The 20,519-nt window shown below is 40.0% G+C and overlaps 1 protein-coding gene, 1 long non-coding RNA gene, 5 other non-coding genes and 1 pseudogene across 7 annotated transcripts; 3 read left to right on the top strand and 5 right to left on the bottom strand.

Annotated features, from left to right (window-relative positions):
* Positions 1 to 4,616: 4,616 nt before the first annotated feature.
* Positions 4,617 to 5,232, bottom strand: LOC125490174. Its single transcript, XR_007267526.1, has 2 exons — positions 5,116 to 5,232; positions 4,617 to 4,799 (listed from the first exon to the last, which is right to left on the bottom strand). It is a non-coding gene; the product is annotated as an uncharacterized LOC125490174 (long non-coding RNA).
* Positions 5,233 to 6,947: 1,715 nt separating this feature from the next.
* On the bottom strand, positions 6,948 to 20,203 carry LOC119693129. Its single transcript, XM_048628769.1, has 21 exons — positions 20,061 to 20,203; positions 19,832 to 19,979; positions 19,547 to 19,679; positions 19,095 to 19,205; positions 18,776 to 18,872; positions 18,058 to 18,206; positions 16,876 to 16,961; positions 16,500 to 16,648; positions 15,969 to 16,177; positions 15,343 to 15,515; positions 14,802 to 14,940; positions 14,565 to 14,656; positions 14,383 to 14,447; positions 13,960 to 14,069; positions 13,252 to 13,434; positions 12,688 to 12,864; positions 12,367 to 12,453; positions 11,728 to 11,882; positions 8,024 to 8,154; positions 7,664 to 7,712; positions 6,948 to 7,338 (listed from the first exon to the last, which is right to left on the bottom strand). The coding sequence occupies exons 1-21, from the start codon at positions 20,110 to 20,112 to the stop codon at positions 7,191 to 7,193; spliced, it is 2,643 nt and encodes an 880-aa protein (XP_048484726.1). The 5' UTR covers positions 20,113 to 20,203; the 3' UTR covers positions 6,948 to 7,190.
* LOC125490246 lies at positions 12,963 to 13,079 on the bottom strand (annotated as a pseudogene).
* LOC119693249 lies at positions 13,096 to 13,214 on the top strand. The gene has a single exon (XR_005254507.2). It is a non-coding gene; the product is annotated as a 5S ribosomal RNA (ribosomal RNA).
* Positions 15,590 to 15,708, bottom strand: LOC119693254. The gene has a single exon (XR_005254512.2). It is a non-coding gene; the product is annotated as a 5S ribosomal RNA (ribosomal RNA).
* Positions 15,808 to 15,926, top strand: LOC119693256. Its single transcript, XR_005254514.2, has one exon. It is a non-coding gene; the product is annotated as a 5S ribosomal RNA (ribosomal RNA).
* LOC119693257 lies at positions 18,338 to 18,456 on the bottom strand. Its single transcript, XR_005254515.1, has one exon. It is a non-coding gene; the product is annotated as a 5S ribosomal RNA (ribosomal RNA).
* LOC119693258 lies at positions 18,557 to 18,675 on the top strand. Its single transcript, XR_005254516.2, has one exon. It is a non-coding gene; the product is annotated as a 5S ribosomal RNA (ribosomal RNA).
* Positions 20,204 to 20,519: the final 316 nt, after the last annotated feature.

Genomic DNA, 20,519 nt, shown 5'->3' with positions numbered 1-20,519 from the left:
CAGAAATGACTAGGTTTCAGATAGGCTAGATACATAATATGTCATTTTTATTTCAGGAAAAATGCGTCTATTATGTAGTCTGAGCCTATCTGAAACCTAGTTAAACATTGTGAGATGTGTTTATTATCGCATGGTGGAGAGAAAACCAACTGTGACCCATAAGCTACTGATGAGTATATCAGTAGATAAATATTTGAATCTATAAATTTATAATGCATAGATTTCTAGGTAATAGATATACTAAAAAGAAAGGTATAAGTATACATAAGACTTAAGTACTTCCTTATTATTCCTGACTTGTCAGAAAGTTATGGAAGGTATGTACCTATACATATAGGTAGGTATTTATACATATGGATACACACAGTGCCTCTTCGAAAGCAATACTTATAAGTAATTATTGATCAAAATCTTGTTATTGTCAAGGCAATATTTTTAATATACACTAGCCGAATGGATGGAACCAGTGAAATACTTTGCAACAATATTTAAAAGCTGTAAAATGTAGAATATCGATCCAGGCCGCTGGGGCTCAGGTCAGCACATGCTGACTAGGGTATGTAATTTTGGACTGACCTCAGAAATGCAGCAGCCGACCCTGGAGCCTCGAGGACCTGCTCAGTCAGCCCTGTACGACGACACGGCCTGCAACACCTGGCGCGGCATCTAGTCCTTGAAACGAGGAGTGGTCCTTGAAGGGAAGATAATTTTACTAAATATCTCAGCCTCATCAGCTACTGGAAAAGATTAGATGAAGGCTGTGACACTGGCGGATAACTAAGTATTCAGTTTTTCAAAACATGATGCAGGTCACTATATTCATATTCTAGATTGACAAGTAACACACAGTCTAATTTTGTATTCTAACTAACTCGGCGGTTAACGAGTTCCTGTCAGTCCTACTAAGAAGGAAAGTTATTTTATAAGCCTTTGCACCGATTTTGTGGGCTACTATCATTCTGTATCATCATGTGTGAATATTATGAACTCTGGCAGCATTCCTTGGTAGATGACATCAATTAATAAAGATTGATTAACACAATAATAACAATTATAATAGTTGATTAATGAAACCCGGCTAACATGTCTTAACTGGGTAAGTAAATGATCAGTCATGCCACCAGGATAAGTAAAATGTTCAGTACTTCATATAAAAAACATTAACAAGGTCACCTTTAGGTATGTTCGTCAACACTAAGGGCAGGTCTCGGCCAAAACCTTAAGGCTTCGCCTTGTTGCAACTTCAAAGGTACGTAGGTAGGTACCTACTTACATTGTTGTAGGTTCGATTTTGAAACCATTAAGTCAACCTAGATAAAACAAAATAAAATAGTTAGCTCGATTAAATAAAGATGGTACGTAAAGATGTTAGTTGTGCCTGATCAGACCTGATGAAACGACAGCCAACATAGACTCTCTAATCTGTAGAAGCAACAATCATGGTGGCGGGAACATGGACAGTTGGACGAGCCACCTCGAGCCTGACTTATCAATCAGACTTTGAATTGACAGTTCGCCAACAGCAGATAGCTTGCGGCTATCTATAGTTAAACTTAGGTAGTTAGCTATACCCAACAAAAAGTCCTTGGACATCGATATGACAGTGGAACGGCGAATAACTGTGACATTCTTTAAAACAAAAAGGCTTGTTGTTGTCCAGCTAAGGAAGGTTACCTACTTCAGCGACCTGGTATTGCATTCTGAAAGAACTGCGAAGAGTTAATATTATGACTAATAATTATTACTTATTTAGAAAGTTTTCAGCAAACTCTAATAAATCAAGCAGCTACCACGTCACCGCTGCCCGGTTATAACTCTGTACTAGCTTAGTAGATATATATACCAGTTCTAGCCTTCAGCTAGAGGCCAGAGAGCTCCTAAATGAGATGCGAGTACGAGCATGACACAAGTAATTTTTTACTTGGTAACTAGTTAGTTACGTAACTAACTGAAAGATCCATAAAACAGTTGAGGATTACTCAAAATGGAATTGTGAAAACGGCACGTCTGCATCTTAACCAGTCAGTTTAAGTAGTTAGTTTCAGCAGATACAGTGTTGAAAAATTGTTATGAAACGTTTGCGCCAGAATCGAATTAAAAATACATTTTCATTAGAGAAGCCGTTTAGGCATGAATAGGTACTTTCACACTTTGGATTGTGCTCCAAATGATGACCTTCGAAATTCATAGAAATTTAATGACGACTGCCATTGTTTATTATCTAGCCCCGTACATTGAGTAGGGCTGCGGCTACACGTGATGTGATACACAGTACACAGTAGGTATATGCATGTTCCCAGAATAGTGGAAGTTATAATTTTACCAAAAGGTAGTCGTCTCGTGCAAGAGCACCATTACTCGATTTATTCGATACACAACTAGTAGATAGCTGCTGCGTAGGAGGTTCACGCATTTTTCAACAAAGAGCTCGGATACACACTCACAATCCACTGGGACATAAGGAAGACAGCTAATATGGTTCCACTCAGAAACCGCGATGACAGTCCGATCATGATCACCCGACAGTAGGATCATAATAAATTCGGTAACTTGTGAAGCGGTATGGTATAGCAACAGCGACTTTCACGAAATCAGGAATTAGCTCAGTGCTTTTAGGTTGAACACTCGCCGGTGGGATTCACTTTGCTCACAGCCGAGAAAAGAAAAGACTCAAAGCTGGAATCTGCCGATGTGTCATGACACTTAAGATAGTGTCTGGGCGATCACTTTTTATGACGAAAAACGAACTTTCAGCGCACTGCGGCGCGAGCCGCTCTATCTGTTTGTATGTATTAAACGTGCCGATTGCACGACAGCTCTCGTTCGTTCGTTTCTCATCAGTATAGAGTAACGCTCCTGTACTTACCGTGCGTCACCATTCCCATAAGTCCAATGATCTTTAGGCCGTTTAGAACAAAAGCTGCATTAGACAGTTTCTTCAGCAGAGACATCGAAATAAAAAATTGATTGCACAACTATTCCCAGGAGCAGTCTACAGGTCACTTTGGGCAGTTCAGAAGAAAGCTGCTTTAATAGAATACCCTACCTCAGCGGAGGCATCAAATTGAAGTGCTATAACACTTTTAGAAGCGGTGCACGTTACCCGATTTGTCGTCATCCATGCCGATGCGGCTACGGCGACTGCAGGTGGTTACTCAGGCTTCGTTGGTGTGCCCTTGTATGGCTAACATGACCAACCTTGGCAGTAAACGTTCGTCTGCATATGCCAAAATCACTGATGAATAGCGCACGTTACTCGATACCTTCTAAATAAGTCACTCATAATGATGGCTGATGATGATGATGACCGTGCTAGCAATAGTGCAGGCGGTTCCGCTGAGCATAAAATCTCTTCCCAGACAGGGGGCGCTTGGATCTGGCAACCAGAACAGGAGTGCCAGGTGTGCGCAGCGATGCAGGTGGGACAACACAGCCGCCAGGGCAGGAGTACATGGCTGGGTCTATGCAGCGATGCAGGTAGCACAAACCGGTGGCCAGGGCCAGGACCGGGTGTACGCTGCGATGCAGGGGGCACAAAACGGTGGCCAGGGCCAGGACCGGGTGTACAGCCGCCAGGGCAGGAGTGCATGGCTGGGTCTATGCAGCGATGCAGGTACCACAAACCGGTGGCCAGGGCCAGGACCGGGTGTACGCTGCGATGCAGGTGGCACGAGACGGCGGCCAGCGCAGGAGCACAGGGCCGGGTGTATGCTGCGATGCAGGTGGCACGAACCGGTGGCCAGGGCAGGAGCGCAGGGCCGGGTGTACGCTGCGATGCAGGTGCCACGAGACGGCGGCCAGCGCAGGAGCACAGGGCCGGGTGCAGGTTACACGAAACTTCAATTTCACCGAATCGGCCTGCCTACCCTCAGCGGGTAGGTACCGGCGGGTCACATTACTCGCCGCACATGCCACAATGTCCCAACATACTGAAACTCGGAGCCACGTGCTTCCTGCAAAAAATTCTATGACGGTCCTGGAAAGCTCCTGTTTGTAAAGCCTTACATAAGCTATAATTAAGTGCATTATTGTAATAGCAAAGTTTTTATCAACTGTTTTCTAAAAATATTAGAAATTGAGGGTAGAAAAATATATTTTTATTATTTTTTCCTGTATAAAATTAACATATGCTTTACTTAAAGCGGTCATTAAAGTATCTAGCTCAAGCGCCACTAGTAGGACCGGAATATGTGATCAATCATCACCACGACAATTGAATCGGACCCTACTGCGTGGGATAAAAACCCCAAGCGCCGGAGCATTATGACCAGTGGCTGAGCTTTTAAAAGCAGTAAATAATTTTAGCATTTTACTCACGGCTTATCAACTCAAACCTTCGTTGCGAAATCCTCAGCAATGGCTGCGTGCGCAGCAGCCGGCAGGCCCCGCGCCGCCTGGTCCGTATCACGCTACAGCTCCCGGCAGCGAGGACTCCGCAAATTCAATATTATATTTTTCCCCGTCGGAGCGAAGCCGACGAGAACCGTGGCTACATTGAGCCATTTTGCCGAAGTTTTCACTTCAAAAATCAAAAACCAACTGAGGCGCGCGGGCGACTCACTCTATTTATATAGGCACCCGCACCTTGCAAACTAAAGGTGGAGAGAAAAATAGTCTATTTATTATAAAATAAAGTGTCTGCAGTAAGTCCCACACATGGAATTGTTTTTTTTTCAATTGTGTTCTTAAAATGTTGTGGTAGAAAATGATTGCCACAAATTCGTTTAAGTTGATGTAGCTTTTCAATAGGCACATAAACCAGATCCTCCTTACCGGTCATCTTAACCCACTGTTTACATCTGCAAACAACATTTTTATAATTATTATTAAACAATTAAATATTATTTAAGTAGGTATAATAAAAGTCACTGGTAATTTTTGTATGGAGATCCGAATTTGATTTTCGCTAATTTCCAAAACTAGTAGACAAAAGTTGTTCTGATTGATGAGCTGTGCGTACTAATGATAAATAAAAATATCGATATCGATAAAAAAAACATTCATGCACTATTGTTGGTTGTGTGTGCTGACCCTCCAGTTATTTTATTAGACTTTAACTTTTTTATACATATAAATAATCTAAATCCTATGCTTTAGCCTTTAATTGTAGCTTACCTTTCCTCATCCAGTGGAAATTTGGCCATGAAAATTCTCTTTTGGCCATCTATAAGACCGGCTAGCGGCTCTTAAACCACATATTCCACAAGTTTTATAAAACATAATTATTATCAATAATATCAATTTCTGTCCTCATCGTTTGGGGTGCTAGACCTCGTCACTCGCATTTTAACTATTCATGGTGACGGGTTTAGTATTCCCTTCGCAGAGGAGGCATTGGAGTTGTGGCAGGCTCGTTGTCCTGGGAGCGATCTCCCCGAGACACCGCGGTCTCAGCGGAGTTGGGATGAGGTATTATGCAACAACGCAATTGATTCTTTATTGAGCAGCCAATCAGGTGTAGAACTTGCGCGTTTGCGAGCCGTTACCCAGCCTGAGTCAGGCATATGGCTTCATGCCTTGCCTTCGCCGCAGTTGGGGACCCTCATGGATGACGACTCTCTGCGCGTGGCGGTTGCGTTGCGTCTGGGTTGCAACGTTTGTCATCCTCATCGTTGTGTTTGCGGCGCGCAGGTGGATGCTAGAGGTCGGCATGGGTTACATTGCGTTCGTAGTGCGGGTAGACTTTCTCGACATTGCTCTATTAACGACATTGTTAAGAGAGCACTCATAGCCGCGAACATCCCGAGTGTTTTGGAGCCACAGGGTCTTAGTAGGACAGATGGTACCTAAGCGCCCTGATGGTCTCACAATGATTCCCTGGGAGAGGGGCCGCTGTCTGCTGTGGGACGCGACGTGCGTCTGCACGTTCGCCCCGTCTCACGTGGCTTCCACTTCACTGACTCCTGGCGCAGCTGCAGAAGAGGCTGCGAGATTGAAGTGCCAAAAGTACGGTCCGCTTTTGAGCAGTTATATTTTTGCCCCACTTGCTCTGGAGACCACGGGTGTGTGGGGAGTACAGGGCAAGGTCTTTGTAAAGGAAATAGGACGCCGCTTGAGGAACCGTGGTCTTGACTTCCGCTCTGGGGCATATCTCATGCAGAGGATCTCCTTGGCGGTTCAGCGTGGAAACGCTGCAAGCGTCTTGGGGACTTTTGGGTCGGATATGGCCCGAGTCGGATTGGTAGTGTAGGAATGACATAAAAAAATGACATGTATTTATATTTTTAAATTATTTAGACCATTGTTGACATTTGTTTTAATTATGTTTGTGACTTAGCTTAATATTAATGTTTATGTTTTGTGTTTTGACTTATTTTTCTTAGTTTTAATTTGATTTTATTTAATTTGTATTATTATCTTAATTTTGCATGAATAAATGATCTTTAATATAATATCAAGCAACACTAATAGTTAGGTACCTCCACACAAACACTGCACTTATCCACAGTAATAATAATAAATAAATAACTGTTAAATCTTAATTTATTTATGATTTAAAATTATTTTTCAAACTAAACGATTGACTGACTGACACTGACAGATGACAAAAGCCAAAGATGTCTATGATAGCGTAAAAAGTACTCTGTGAGCGGTGCTCGCCATTATTTTTCGTACGCGTTCCATACTAAATTTTTTCCAGACTGTCTTTCGCCAGACTGGCCGAGGCAGATAGACCAGGTATTCCGTGTAGAGCAGGCAGAACCGAGGCGTGTCGTGTCGGGGCCAGGCCATGAAGATATAATGACAAAATCATCCTTCATCTAAATATTCTAAATATATAAAGAAGCCCTGTGAAGCGCGTTTCTTTACAGAATTCGACAAACTTTATAGTTTGCACTTCTGGATCTGAATAAAACAGTACAACTGCTGTATTTCTCTACAATACTTATAAGTAACATAGAACAACGCGGACTCAACTTATAATGATAAAAAAAACTCCACATGGAGATATTTTACAAAATTCATTTATTTTATTTAGATGCATTAACTACAAAGAGTATAAAATCTTAAAATACACTATTATGTTTCACTTGATTACAATTCAACAATAAAGTTAATCGTGGTTAAGTAAATCATAAAAACAGCAACATCAATAATTTTATGGTCTCCTTTCCTTTTCTACCACGAATCGGCACGATGTAAAAGCTAACAATCGGAAACTTGTAAATTACACTATTAGAAAGATCGTGTCAAGTGCCAAAGTTTAGCAAGATACATCTGATATCGTGGTTCAGTTGCTGCAGCTTTCCTTCGTCGGGACTGTCTTGCTTGATGAGCTCGTCTCGCTCAGACATTAGCTCGTTTAGTCTGTCATTGAAGGGATGCTTCGGTAGTTCTCTGTGGGCAAAATAATGGCGATTATTTTAACCCAAAACCAAAAGTTATGGAAATAATTTGCAACCACTCTTGGATGCCACCACTTTATAGTCAGTTTTAGTAGGTTAATCTTAGGTTTAGCCGGATTTATCTTCACACCTGACACCGTAACTTATACCCAATATCATTTAGAATATTGCAGCGCGCGTACCGTTAGATAGCAACAATCCCGCATAGCACTTTTCAGTTATAAAAACAAGGATCATAAGGATTAATCAAAATCAGCATGTTCATTTATCGTGACTAAGGTTGACTATAAGCAAAACTATACACACAGAAAGCTTACTTCATCTGCTCGGTCAGTTCTAGTCCTTCCAGTCCAGACATTGATGTGCCTGGAATTAAATAACACAAGTTAACAATGTGATAATTATCAGAAATGATGACCCTAAGTAGGGTCGTCATTTCTTTAGTAGTCCATTGCCAGCGAGGTTTTAAAATATTGTTGAGAATGTACATATCCAGAATTACATTTAATAGTAATAATTAATAATAATAACATGTGAGGACATCTCAAACGTAATATTAGTAGGAACTAACAAGAGTAACAAGTCATTTTTCGATAAAGAAACCAGGAGCTGCAACTATTGCAATTTTGACGTTGGCAGCATGTTGAAACGGTAATGGGCTACTTAGATACACTTACTAATAAAAGAATGTGCTTCTAAATTCGGCGTGTTGGCCATTATGTCCACGTAGAAATCATCTTTTAATCGCTTTACATCCATGGGATTCCCAGTTATGTTGTTCTCATCGATATCAGGTATTGTATCAAGTCTGGAAAAAGATAAATTAATTTTGTATAGTCCCAGAAGGCGTCTATTTTATTAGGGTACAATTTAAATCATCACCAAAAAAAATAATTGTACGCTAATACATTGCACCAAAAAAATTAATTAAAACCAAATTAATTAAACCTACTCCAAAATCGAAATCCCAAAAAAAACGTTTACGTTCCAAAATAAATTAACACGCCTCCAAATAATTGCAAGATTACAATAGAAAATCATTTTCGTCGCCAAAACGGATAAATCATCACCAAATTATGCTATACTAAAATATAAACATTGACACCAAAACTAAGTGTCCATTTTTTTTTTATATCACCAAATTATCCTACCCAAAAACAATATATACGAGGGCTACACCGAAAAGATCGGGAATAGAATACTTAGGAATAAATTAGAGTGAAACCTTTTTGGTGTATCAAATGTAGTGTTTTTTCAAACATAATTCCATTTTCGAATTTTAAAAAAAGTAAAAAATAAAAGAGTATTGACCATTTGAATTTGACAAGTCGGTGTAAAAAATGGAGCTTACGCGGGAACATTTCCGTGCAATAATTTTTCACAACTTTCGTCGAGGTTTATCTCAAGAACAATGTCTCGCCGAGCTTGTTTCTATTTATAAACTTGAAGCACCAAGTAAAACGACTATATATCGTTGGTATTCTGAGTTTCGCCGTGGACGTTCCTCTCTTACCACAGTCCCTCCTACTGGTCGTCCAAAAACAGCGGTAACACAAGATAACATCGATGCTGTACGCCAGTTAATAAAAGAAGATAGACATGTGACATACGAGCAGATTCGGGCTTCTCTCAGCATTGGTATGACAGCCATTCAAACCATTTTACATGAAGAACTGGGTGTCAAGAAGTTAGTTTCGCGCTGGGTGCCCCACCGTTTGACCGAGGAACAAAAGTCGGCTCGTGTTAATTGGTGTCGATCTGCTCTGCAACGGTTCAATGGAGGCAGTTCAAATGCTGTCTACAATATCGTCTCTGGTGATGAATCGTGGATTTATTCATATGAGCCCGAAAGAAAACATCAATCGGCAGTTTGGGTCTTCGAAGGTGAGGTCAAGCCAACAAAAGTTATTCGCTCACGCAGCGTGTCGAAAAAAATGGTCGCTTCGTTTGTATCGAAAACTGGCCATGTGGCTACGATTCCATTACAAGAAAAAAGGACGGTTACTGCTGATTGGTACACAACAGTTTGTTTGCCGGAAGTCGTAAGAGAACTTCGTAAAACTAACCCGAATCGTCATATAATCCTTCACCACGATAATGCAAGCTCTCATACCGCTCGCAAAACAAGAACGTTTTTAAATATGGAAAACGTGGAGTTGATGGACCATCCTCCGTATAGCCCTGATCTGAGCCCCAATGATTATTTTACATTCCCAAGAATTAAAGATATGCTACGTGGTCAACGGTTTAGCGGCACAGAAGAGGCGGTCGAAGCTTACAAATCAGCTGTTTTGACAGTATCCACTTCAGACTGGAATTACTGTTTCAATGATTGGTTTAATCGAATGAAAAAGTGCATTGAATGTCACGGAGACTACTTTGAAAAACAATAAAAGTAAATAATATTATGATATCTTTGTACTTTTTTCTATTCCCGATCATTTCGGTATCGCCCTCGTAGTATAAAGGTAATCGATTACCTGTTAATTTTAATATGTAGGTATTTGCGGCTCTACGAGTGGTGCGGCATGAATTTTGAATTCGCGCCATGCTTGTGGACGCAATGTATTGATGTCTAGTACATCGACCTCAATACATCGCGGCAAATTCACCCCTTCTGGACAAGGTCAAATTTGAGCAGCGCCATCCCATACATTTACCTATCATCATCATGATCATCAGCCAATAATCATCCACTGCTGGACATAGGCCTCTCCCAAGGAGCGCAACAACACTCGGTCCTCGGCCTTCCTCATCCAACCACTACCGGCTGAAACCCGCCTAAGGTCGTCAGTCCAGCGGGCAGGAGGGCGTCCCACGCTGCGTTTGCCTGTTCGAGGTCTCCACTCGAGAACTCGTCTACCCCAACGGTTATCGGCCACTGCCACTTCAACTTGCATATTTTAACAGCTATGTCAATAACCTTAGTCCTCTGACAGATAACCTCATTTCTGATACGATCCATCAGAGAAACCCCAAGCACCAAGCACTTAACTATAATAAATTGTATTTCAATTCCTTATTTCTATGTATAGAATTTATTGGTACATGGCAGAATTCATACCCTCGGCCACACGAATGGGAGTCGAGATGGCGTAACGGATAGATTTTACTAGGCACATACTAATGATTTAATTAATTCATAAAGCAATTTAACAAGTGACTGTTTTGGGGTAAGCTATTTATTATTTGGTATAAACTTACGGTCTTATTCATAAAAAAACCTTAAAGTAGGTTTACTGAGCTCAATAGTTACGGAACACATTAAGCCTATTTGAGGTTTCGTAAAAATCTCTATTCATAATAGTTCCGTAAACCTTCAGTAACTATAGTGATGCTAATAGATTTCACAGATCAAACATTTTGACATTTACCCTATTAAATTGCCGGTCCGACGAAACCATAAACAAAAATAGCGAAAACTTTCATTCATTTATCAATCTCTATTATCTATGTTAGCCACGGCGCGGCACTTAAAAAAGTTTACGTTGGCTTAAAGGCGCAGTTGGCCAAGCCAAAACCCACAAAAAAAAAAAAAAATTTTACGTTACCATGGCAACTTATTTTCAGCAAATATTAACTCACAACAAATGTCAAATCGTCAATAAAGCAGAACAGCTGTTGACCGGCCGCCATGTTTTTGTACAAGAGGAGGCTTACGGAAGGTGTATAGTAGGGTCCAGCCAACTTTAGCATATCAAGGTTTTACGAATCAGTTGGACAGTTCTTTAGCGCTATTGATCGTTTATGAATAAAGTTTTTTTGACATTTGCTTATAGCAGGCCTATAGGTCTCCCGTAACTTTTTATGAATAAGACCGTTAATTTTTAATATTTACTTTTACTTTTTTTGGTTCGAAAGGATTATTAAAATGATACTGATAAAAGAATATATTGGTTACCTCTATTTAGCGATGATATACTTTATTTGGTTTGAAATAAATTTTAATGGTGTCAGTATAGTTTTACAGTTTGCAGTAAAAAATAATTTGGTTCATTTCAAAAATATTTTGGGAAGCATGATTTGGTGATGATTTATCCGTTTTGGCGGAGATTTCGAATTTATTGGCGGCAGTATCATGTAATTTCTGGTGGAGGTTTAAATACAAGCCATTTTATTATATGTATATCTTTCTGATGGATAATTTTCGAGCGAGAGGACTGATAAAATGATGAGTGAGTTCGCTCGTTTATAATGTCTCCAGTATATGCAGTCAGATATTTATGCCAACCAGCCCAAAAGCTTAAATTTTATGATCCACTAGCGATAGATAGCTGACATGAAAGATTGCTTTATTATTATTATTTCATTCTTCTTTCAAACTGTTAGCGCTTGGGTGGCATACACAAACACATCCCTATTGCAGACTGTACCTACGTACCCATCACAATCCTTCCGATCTTGTCTGCGTTGCGATAGCGCCTGCTTCCTGTGGTTTAGCTTGAGGAAGTGTAGCTCGCGGACCGCGCGCCCCCACTGCTCCTTGAAGAAACATTTGGACTGTTCCGCGGCAGACAGCTTCTCTTCTAGGCAGCGCTGGAATATAATATGGATCTCTCAATAAGTTATAAATAATTTTATAGCTGACCTCATTAACACCCATGACGCTGTCAAATTTGTACCTTATATGTGCAAAAAAAGATTGCTTTTTGTTCGTAAATCACTTGTCGCTACAAATTTTTATATCAATCGAATAAGTTGTACAATCGAACTACAGGGTGTTGCAAAAAGGGTATACTAAGCCGAAGCGATGTAGGTTTCGGCTTAGTATACCCTTTTTGCAACACCCTGTATAAAGTCCTGACCATAAAGAGTACGATTTTGCTAAGACTTTTTATCATGTTGTCAGTTACATACATTTTAAAAATGAAATACCGATTGGTAATGGATTTTTAACGGATTAATAGATCGATTAAATACGGAAATGATCCACTTCAGTTTTCAGGACTTTATAGTTTTACTACATATAGCTGATTGGAACTCTACTTATGGCTATATTTATTTTCAGTGTTGTCCTTACCAATTCCTGTATAAGACTAGCAGTCTGGTCCTTGGTCAGTCCGCTGTATTTGGAACTCGCTTCCTTCTCGTTCTTACGGAGTTGATCCTAAAAAGGTAGTTCGATACTCATTACACAAAATAACTTAGCACTTCATAATGGTGTTCTATGGTTTACTTATTCAAGAGAATAAAAATAAACGTTCTTTCCATCCACGAACCTCAAGTTCAGACTTCCTACAAAGAGCAAAAAAAACACAACGTTACAACTCCATATTCAGTCAACGGTAGACAGAGTAGAGTTACTGTTATCAAAACTATCAGTGTCACTATCTCACTATACCTTAAGCGAATCAATCTGTTTCTCCAGCCCCATGTTAGTGAGCTCGAGCTCGTCGATCCTTCGGTCCTTAACCCGCAACTGCCTCTGCGTGTCCTCTTCCATCCTCTGAGACGCCTCTCGCAGTTCAAGGAATTTGGCTGTGTAGTGCTGCTCTAGAGCTTTTTTGGCTTCTAGTAGCTGTGAAATTAATTAAGTTTTTTTTATAATGGATGGTAGGTACTTAAATAAAAATTGTAAATTAAAAAAGTTATAAATATATGGGGAAAAATATAAAAAGTCAACGACACGTGGTGTTCCCAGGCGGTCACCCATCCAAGTACTGACCACGCCCGATGTTGCTTAACTTCGGTGATCGGACGAGAACCGGTGTTTTCACAGATACTATTGATAAATTTTAGTCCAATGTTCGTCAACGTCCATACCATGTTGAATACACCGGTTCTCGTCCGATCACCGAAGTTAAGCATCATCGGGCGTGGTCAGTACTTGGATGGGTGACCGCCTGGGAACACCACGTGTCGTTGGCTTTTTGCTATTTTATTATTTTTTTCACATTTTATTTACCTTTTTCTCCCTCTCAGTGTTCCTGTAGCCGCGCAACCGGAAGTCCTCGGTGGCTCTGCTCAAGTCGGCTGCCAGGTGGCGACACTGCTCGATGCCCGTGCGCAGTTTACTCTCCAACTCGGCTCGCTTCTTCGACCACTCTTTAGCGAGGAGATCGAGGTGGTACTGCTCTTTGCGCTGTAACTGAAATTAAATTACTATGCTGTTATAATTTTATAAAATTTCAATATGATTCCTGTAGTTTATCTTGGCTTGTTTACGTAAATAAATAACTTATGTACACACACACACACACACACACACATACACACGCACTCACGCCTTGTACTAATGTACTCCCTTGCGGGGTAGGCAGAGGTGCATTGCTGCACCCACATTTCGCCAGAGTGTTATGTTAGTCCCAATGTAATAGGGGGCGGGCCTATTGCCATTTTACGGGCACATCCAAGACCCGAGAACAAATATCTGCCCCAGCCGGTAATCGAACCCGGGACCATCGGCTCAGTAGTCAGGTCACTAACCACTACGCCATTCGGTCGTCATAACTTATGTATCTATCTAAATAATTTTGGATGATTATTTCCTTTCCATGTGCGTCGCACTCATGCGACCGAAGCAAAAGCTACGGCCTATGTATTACAGCAGGGGACGATAATTCACATTTACCTAGTTATATGAAAAATAAAATGGTAAGATGTTTTTACTAACTTGAACTTTATACAACTCCTGCTGCTTTTCCTTCCAGTCTTCAAGTTCTTCCACGTATCGCTTGATCATCTCATCTCGCTCTGGCACAGGTATCGCTTGTTTGATCAAGTCTGAAAATAAATAGATAGAGAATAGTATACAGGGTGGAATTTTATAATTGAGAGAATGCTCTTTCTGCTGCTGCACACATTTTGGTCGAGTAGGTTATTTTAGAATGAATCTGTTTATATTTCTTCTGCCATAATGAAAGTTACTCGGTTTACCTTATACACTACATTGACCTAGCAATGGGAAAGTCACTGATCAAACTTTATGCTGTTTATAGGTAAATAACGAAATACGATTTTCTACACACTACTACTGCATTCACATAAATTCGTATACTTTAATCACAGTAACAGATCAAATTAATCATTTAAGTACCTTTTTCTGTTGTTATTATTGGATCACTTTGTGTAGAAGATTCAGTCTTAGTAGCTGTAGGTTCTCTGAAAAACGAAAACCTTCCGTTATTTAATTTATTGCGTAACCTCATCGCTTTACAGGCTGATTTGATATGGCAGTATTACAAGTGGACTTCGATACATATTGAGAATGAGACTTACATATTATCAGTCTTATCGTCACATTTGGCATCACAACAGTCAACTGTAGGATTAGATTTCTCAGTTTCTTTGGCTTCTGCCTCACACTGCACCTGATGATGAGAAAACAATTGAGGTTACACCGATTTTTTATAATTAGTCCACCTTAGAAGATTATTGACGAAAATTGAGTTTAGCGACTTCCCAAAATAACTGCGCTAGTTTTTTTTTGCAACATCCTGTATATATCCAATATACCTGCATATCAGTCATGGTGGGTCGTGAGTTCATGTTGAGCAGTCTCTCCTGGCTGAGCGTGAATGACTCGCACATGTTCTTGATCATGTCAGCCAGCTGGTTCGTTTGTAGCGACGCTTCGCCGGTCGCGTTGCGGTACCTGAAATATTGAAATGATGATAAGTAAATGAATTATTCTGATGAGCAAACGTACTAGAATTCACTTATGTATAAGCGATAGCAGCCATTTCTATCTGTGTTATTATGTAGATGAACCGTAAATCACTTATAGGTATGTAGGTAGATGATACACTTTAAAATTACACCGAACATATCTGCATTCCATTCATACCAAGCATCCGTCAAATTTTAGGCTTTCTAAGCCACAGACACACTCGTAAATACAAACTTATTACACTTTATTTTGGAGACACGAAAAAATTGATGTACACATGATGGCAATAAAATATTTGATTTCATTTGATTTGATCGTAATTTTGTTGATCAGAAATAGACAGCTAACTAGATAGTCCATAATATTCCTCACACAACTCTTATTTACCTAGCAGTATTACTCGTCGTAATATTTGTGTATCCGCCTCCGACGCCCGTGTCTATATCGATACAGCTGCCGCTCCTACAGTCCAGCATCACTGGTGGATCCTTGCCTTCCTTCTTGGAAGAACACTCCAGGTGCGAAGCACTTCTAGCGGTCAGGGGTACTGGAGTTGGCTTCTGAAAAAAATGGGTGCAATAAATGAATATCATGTTGAACAAAAATATGTTTTAGAACGTTAAAAAGTGTAAAAAGTCAACGACACGTGGTGTTCCCAGGCGGTCACCCATCCAAGTACTGACCACGCCCGATGTTGCTTAACTTCGGTGATCGGACGAGAACCGGTGTTTTCAACATGGTATGGACGTTGACAACAGCGCTTATCTAATACATGAACCAATTATCTTCACTTCCTAAAATAGAAACACCGCTCAGTGTAGTAAACTGTAGACTAATTTGGTTCTGACGCTCGTCAACGTCCATACCATGTTGAAAACACCGGTTCTCGTCCGATCACCGAAGTTAAGCAACATCGGGCGTGGTCAGTACTTGGATGGGTGACCGCCTGGGAACACCACGTGTCGTTGACTTTTTGTACAAGTACTTAATATTTTTTCCACTTTTTTACTTACCTCATTATTGACAACCTCAGAACAATACTTCAAGCTCATCTCGACGTCGACAAACGCCCGTCTGTTGCCGCCCTTATTATTCTCTTCAAACGGCAGCATGTAACATCGCTCGTGGATTGTAAGACTGTGGTCGGAGTTGCAGAAACTGTCCAGGAAATGCTGCAGGTTGTCCGTGGGAATCAGCTTTCTGAGGTCCATGCTGCATATGCCTGTGAAATTTGGGCACCATTAACCTGATGATGATGAACATGTATCACTAAGTACTCCAAGGGCCACTTACACCAAGATATTAAAATCTATATTTAGGGTGAAATCTTGATTTATGCCATAAATTTATATGGACTGACGTTTCTTTAGCTTTGACTATAAATCTAGATTTATCACTTTGTTGCATGTCACCCTGAGTAGCAGATAACTTTGATCCAAAAATCTCGTATTCTTATAAGCTTCATTCAGACGTCATCGATCCAAGTCAATAATGTTCGTCCAGGCGCAATGACATAGGGCTAATAGGGTGAAGGGTGAACTTACCGACATCCTTCTCCCCCACACACAGTTTCACAACGACCAGCGGACACTCTGCGAAGTAGGCGGCGAGCACGGCGAGGCTTGTGCGCAGGCGCAGGCTGGAGCGCTGGTTGAAGTGCGCGCGGGCGCCCTCTGTCGGCGCGCAGGTTGCTCTGGAAGTTTATTGTGATACTTTATTATTTTATAAATATAAGTCTTTTTGTAAGAATTACACATTTTCTTGGTGGTTATTTGAGATAGTATTTTAAAACGGCTCAATAGAAAACTCCTTCGGGCCATCGGGGTAGATAAGTGTGGGAGTGAAGTGCAAAATTAGACAGGAAGCCGATGAAAAGATGAGGATGGACAAAAAAAGGAAAAACATGAAAGCTTCACTTACCTATCGGTCATAATATTGTGCGTGAAGACAGAATAAGTGATATAACAGTCGCCGATGTCAGTTGTTTCGGGAGAGTCTGGTAGCAGCTGGAACAAAATATGTTATCATTATTTACTTTTGACGCAACAAATTGGAGTTCAAAATATAATTATGAACAAACAAAAAACCCGACTGCATGCTAAAAAGATGAAAACAAGCCCCAATGTTAATGGAAAGTATCGCAGGCAGGGACCAGCAGAGGGTTCACCAGTTACTTAGTGACTTAGATAGGTACATACATTGTGTGGCGGTCAAGTTGGTCCCCGCCTGCGATACTTTCCATTAACATTGGGGCTTGTTTTCATCTTTTTAGCGTGCAATCGGGTTTTTTGTTTGTTTATAATTCGATTGTATGTATGTATCTATGTATGTATGTATGTATGTATGTATGTATGTATGTATGTATGTATGTCTGTTTTTTTTGTTTGTTTATAATTATATTTTTTTATTTGTAACTTTTTAGTTGTTTTTATTTTATGAAATTGTATGTTAGAAGACGAGTTTTAGTTTATTAACATTTTTTATTTCAATAATTTTGGTGTTGTGATTTAAATACCTACAATATGCATATTTTTGTAATGTGTAATCTAGCCCTTTCATTTGTTACCCCACACGGCATACTTGGAAAATTATTATTTTTTCGATCATCACTTTATATCCTCTAGAGGGCGCTTTATACATTTTAATATAACGTCACATAGCCTATAACCATCGCGCAATTAATACGCTTCTAACGATACCTCATACATCAAAATCTATCAAGCCGTTTAGGTTTCAGGAGGGAACAAAGAAACAGACATACATACATACATACATACAAACATACAATCAAAAAACATTACCCTCCTCCTTCGGCAGTTGGGTAAAAAAACATTACCCTCCTCCTTCGGCAGTCGGGTAAATAGTAAAAATAAACTGTACTGCCATCTCGTATACAGTAAAATAGAACCTGAACCACCCTGTAATGGAAACATTCAGATAATATTGTACCGTCTTTTTTGGTCGAGATCGTGAATAGCAAAATGCTTAGACCCACTCATGACTCGTATAGGTAGTGTTTTACGTTGCATTGGGTAAATTTATAGAGCGATATAAATTCTTCCAGGTTTTAAGAGTTTTTTATAAGTAATCTTTATCACATACCACATCTACATTCTCAGCCGTGCCAATGACGAAGCTCAGTAAGAAGTGGTCCTTGCCGTCTCCAACTTGAATCAGTCCCTCATCGCACAGCAACTGGGGCCGCAGCGCCGGTGATGATGCAGTCTTCTTGCTTTCTGAGAGGTATTCGTCTGTGGAAGTCGAAAAAAAATATTTTACTAGAATTACTCGTGAGCTTCCGTTCATTAAAAAAAACAGTAAGAATTCTGGAATAAAAAGTAGCACATGTTATCAGCTTACTTCATGAAAAATACCATAAAAAAGTCAACGACACGTGGTGTTCCCAGGCGGTCACCCATCCAAGTACTGACCACGCCCGATGTTGCTTAACTTCGGTGATCGGACGAGAACCGGTGTTTTCAACATGGTATGGACGTTGACGACAGAGACAATCAAATAGATAAACATATTATCTTGAGTTCCTAAAATAGAATCCACCGCTCTGAGTACTAAACTGTACAATAATTTGGTTCAATCGATCGTCAACGTCCATACCATGTTGAAAACACCGGTTCTCGTCCGATCACCGAAGTTAAGCAACATCGGGCGAGGTCAGTACTTGGATGGGTGACCGCCTGGGAACACCACGTGTCGTTGACTTTTTGTGATTTTTATTTGATTAATATTAACTAATATCCCATGAACTCCAGATACTACATAGAATTTAGGTATAAATCATATCAAATTTAGATTTACTTACTGACAGTCAATAGCGTACTGCGGAAATTAGGTGACTTGGCTCTCGCCGATGTTGGATACGCCACTTCATTACTGTGGAATATGCGGAGCTCATTTCTCTGCAAATAAAACCAAATACTGCAATTTATTTACCCCTCTTTCATTTTATCTTCTCTTTCTAATGCAAATACAAAAGTATTATCATTAAACAAACAAACAGACAATTCATAAAAAAAAAATTAACAAGTGTGCTACTGCTTTGGTAGGGTGAGCTTACAAAAGCCTTATATATAAGTCTTTTACCCCAGTCAACCTACAGTAATGTACTAGATCAGACATACCGGTGTTGGTGTACTAGTTCTGTCCTCCACGGTGAGGCTCAGCATCAGCTGGGGATGGCAGCACTTGCCCTCAGACTTCACTCCTAGCAACTTGTGCGAGGTGTGCTTTATCTGGAAGTAATTGTATGAAAGAAATTATAATTATTTACATAGCATTAGTTTGATCATGAATATCATGATGGTTAGGTTAGAGGTTACCCAGGGTTAAGACTACAAAATTGTAAATACTATCCCTCACTTTTAACACTAAAACTAAACAAGTTAACTTTGTAAAGATTATAAGTATTTATTGACTATTTACCTTAATTTAATCAGAGAAGTATTGTGTTCCTTATTTTAATCATTTGATTCTAAATGCCACAGTTTCCAATAGCCTAAAACTTAGATAGCTAGTATTCCATGAGAGCCAATTACTAAGATCCAATCTAGGAGGAAAGTCTCTACACACTCACCTCAACAACCTTATTGCTAGGTCGGGGCCGGGCTGCGAGCAGGCTCAGAAGCAGGTAGCCCACCTTGTCCTTGCGTCCCTGTGTGGCCAGCGTGAACACCTCCACTTTGACGGGGACATTCTGCACCCGTAGGCTGAAACATTTTAGCATATTTTTTTAATTCAAGTAAAGATGCATGTCTCTACATATAAAACCTTAAATACAGAATTGATAAACCTATAGTATTGAATTTTTTTTCTGCTTACATAATATGTATATAAATTTTACATAGCATAAGCTACTTACTTTCTAAATCTTCTCTTGTCAGCTTCCCAGACAAGTTCGGCATCAAAAACAGGGGCATGAGCAGGAACTACAGGGTCAGTTTCTAACACGTAGCCATTTAAGGAGCCGCTCACTATAAACGGTGACTTCAAAAACCCAAATCCAAGTCCTGAAAAGGTGAAAGGAGTGAACACTTGCACCATCAGACATACAGACGAATTCATTCAAAACAAACAATTCAGCTCATTACCCTCTTTAACATGAAGTACTATTTGTATCGTGGGCCCTCGTAATTCATCCATAGATAAATTTCTAACTATTATCTATAAAGTTTAAATCAAATTCAACGTAAACATGTCTTCAAAAATTATTCAAAACAAAACATGAATGAGATTTCTTCTGCCATATTGACATTGACAATACTGTATTTTTTATGTTGCCAGCTCACAAATTAGTTCATTACTCAGAACAGATGGTTGTTCTAAGGTTCCTTTAGGTTTAGTCCAAACCTGATGCATTGTTTTGGGAACTCATTCTTTATTTTCAAAGGCATAGAACAACGCCAACTCCAATGAAAGTCGATTTAATCCCAAATCCATCACTCTACTCATTTACTACCATAGTGTAAACGCCCTTTACTTATTATATGGTTTATGGTTCCGGTCTTTTTCGGGACCACCATAACCGGACGTTAGATAATAATGGTAAA

The sequence above is a fragment of the Plutella xylostella genome, chromosome 21 (genome assembly GCF_932276165.1).
Source record: "Plutella xylostella chromosome 21, ilPluXylo3.1, whole genome shotgun sequence".
Classification (NCBI taxonomy): domain Eukaryota; kingdom Metazoa; phylum Arthropoda; class Insecta; order Lepidoptera; family Plutellidae; genus Plutella; species Plutella xylostella.
This window is presented reverse-complemented; position numbering and strand designations above follow the sequence as displayed.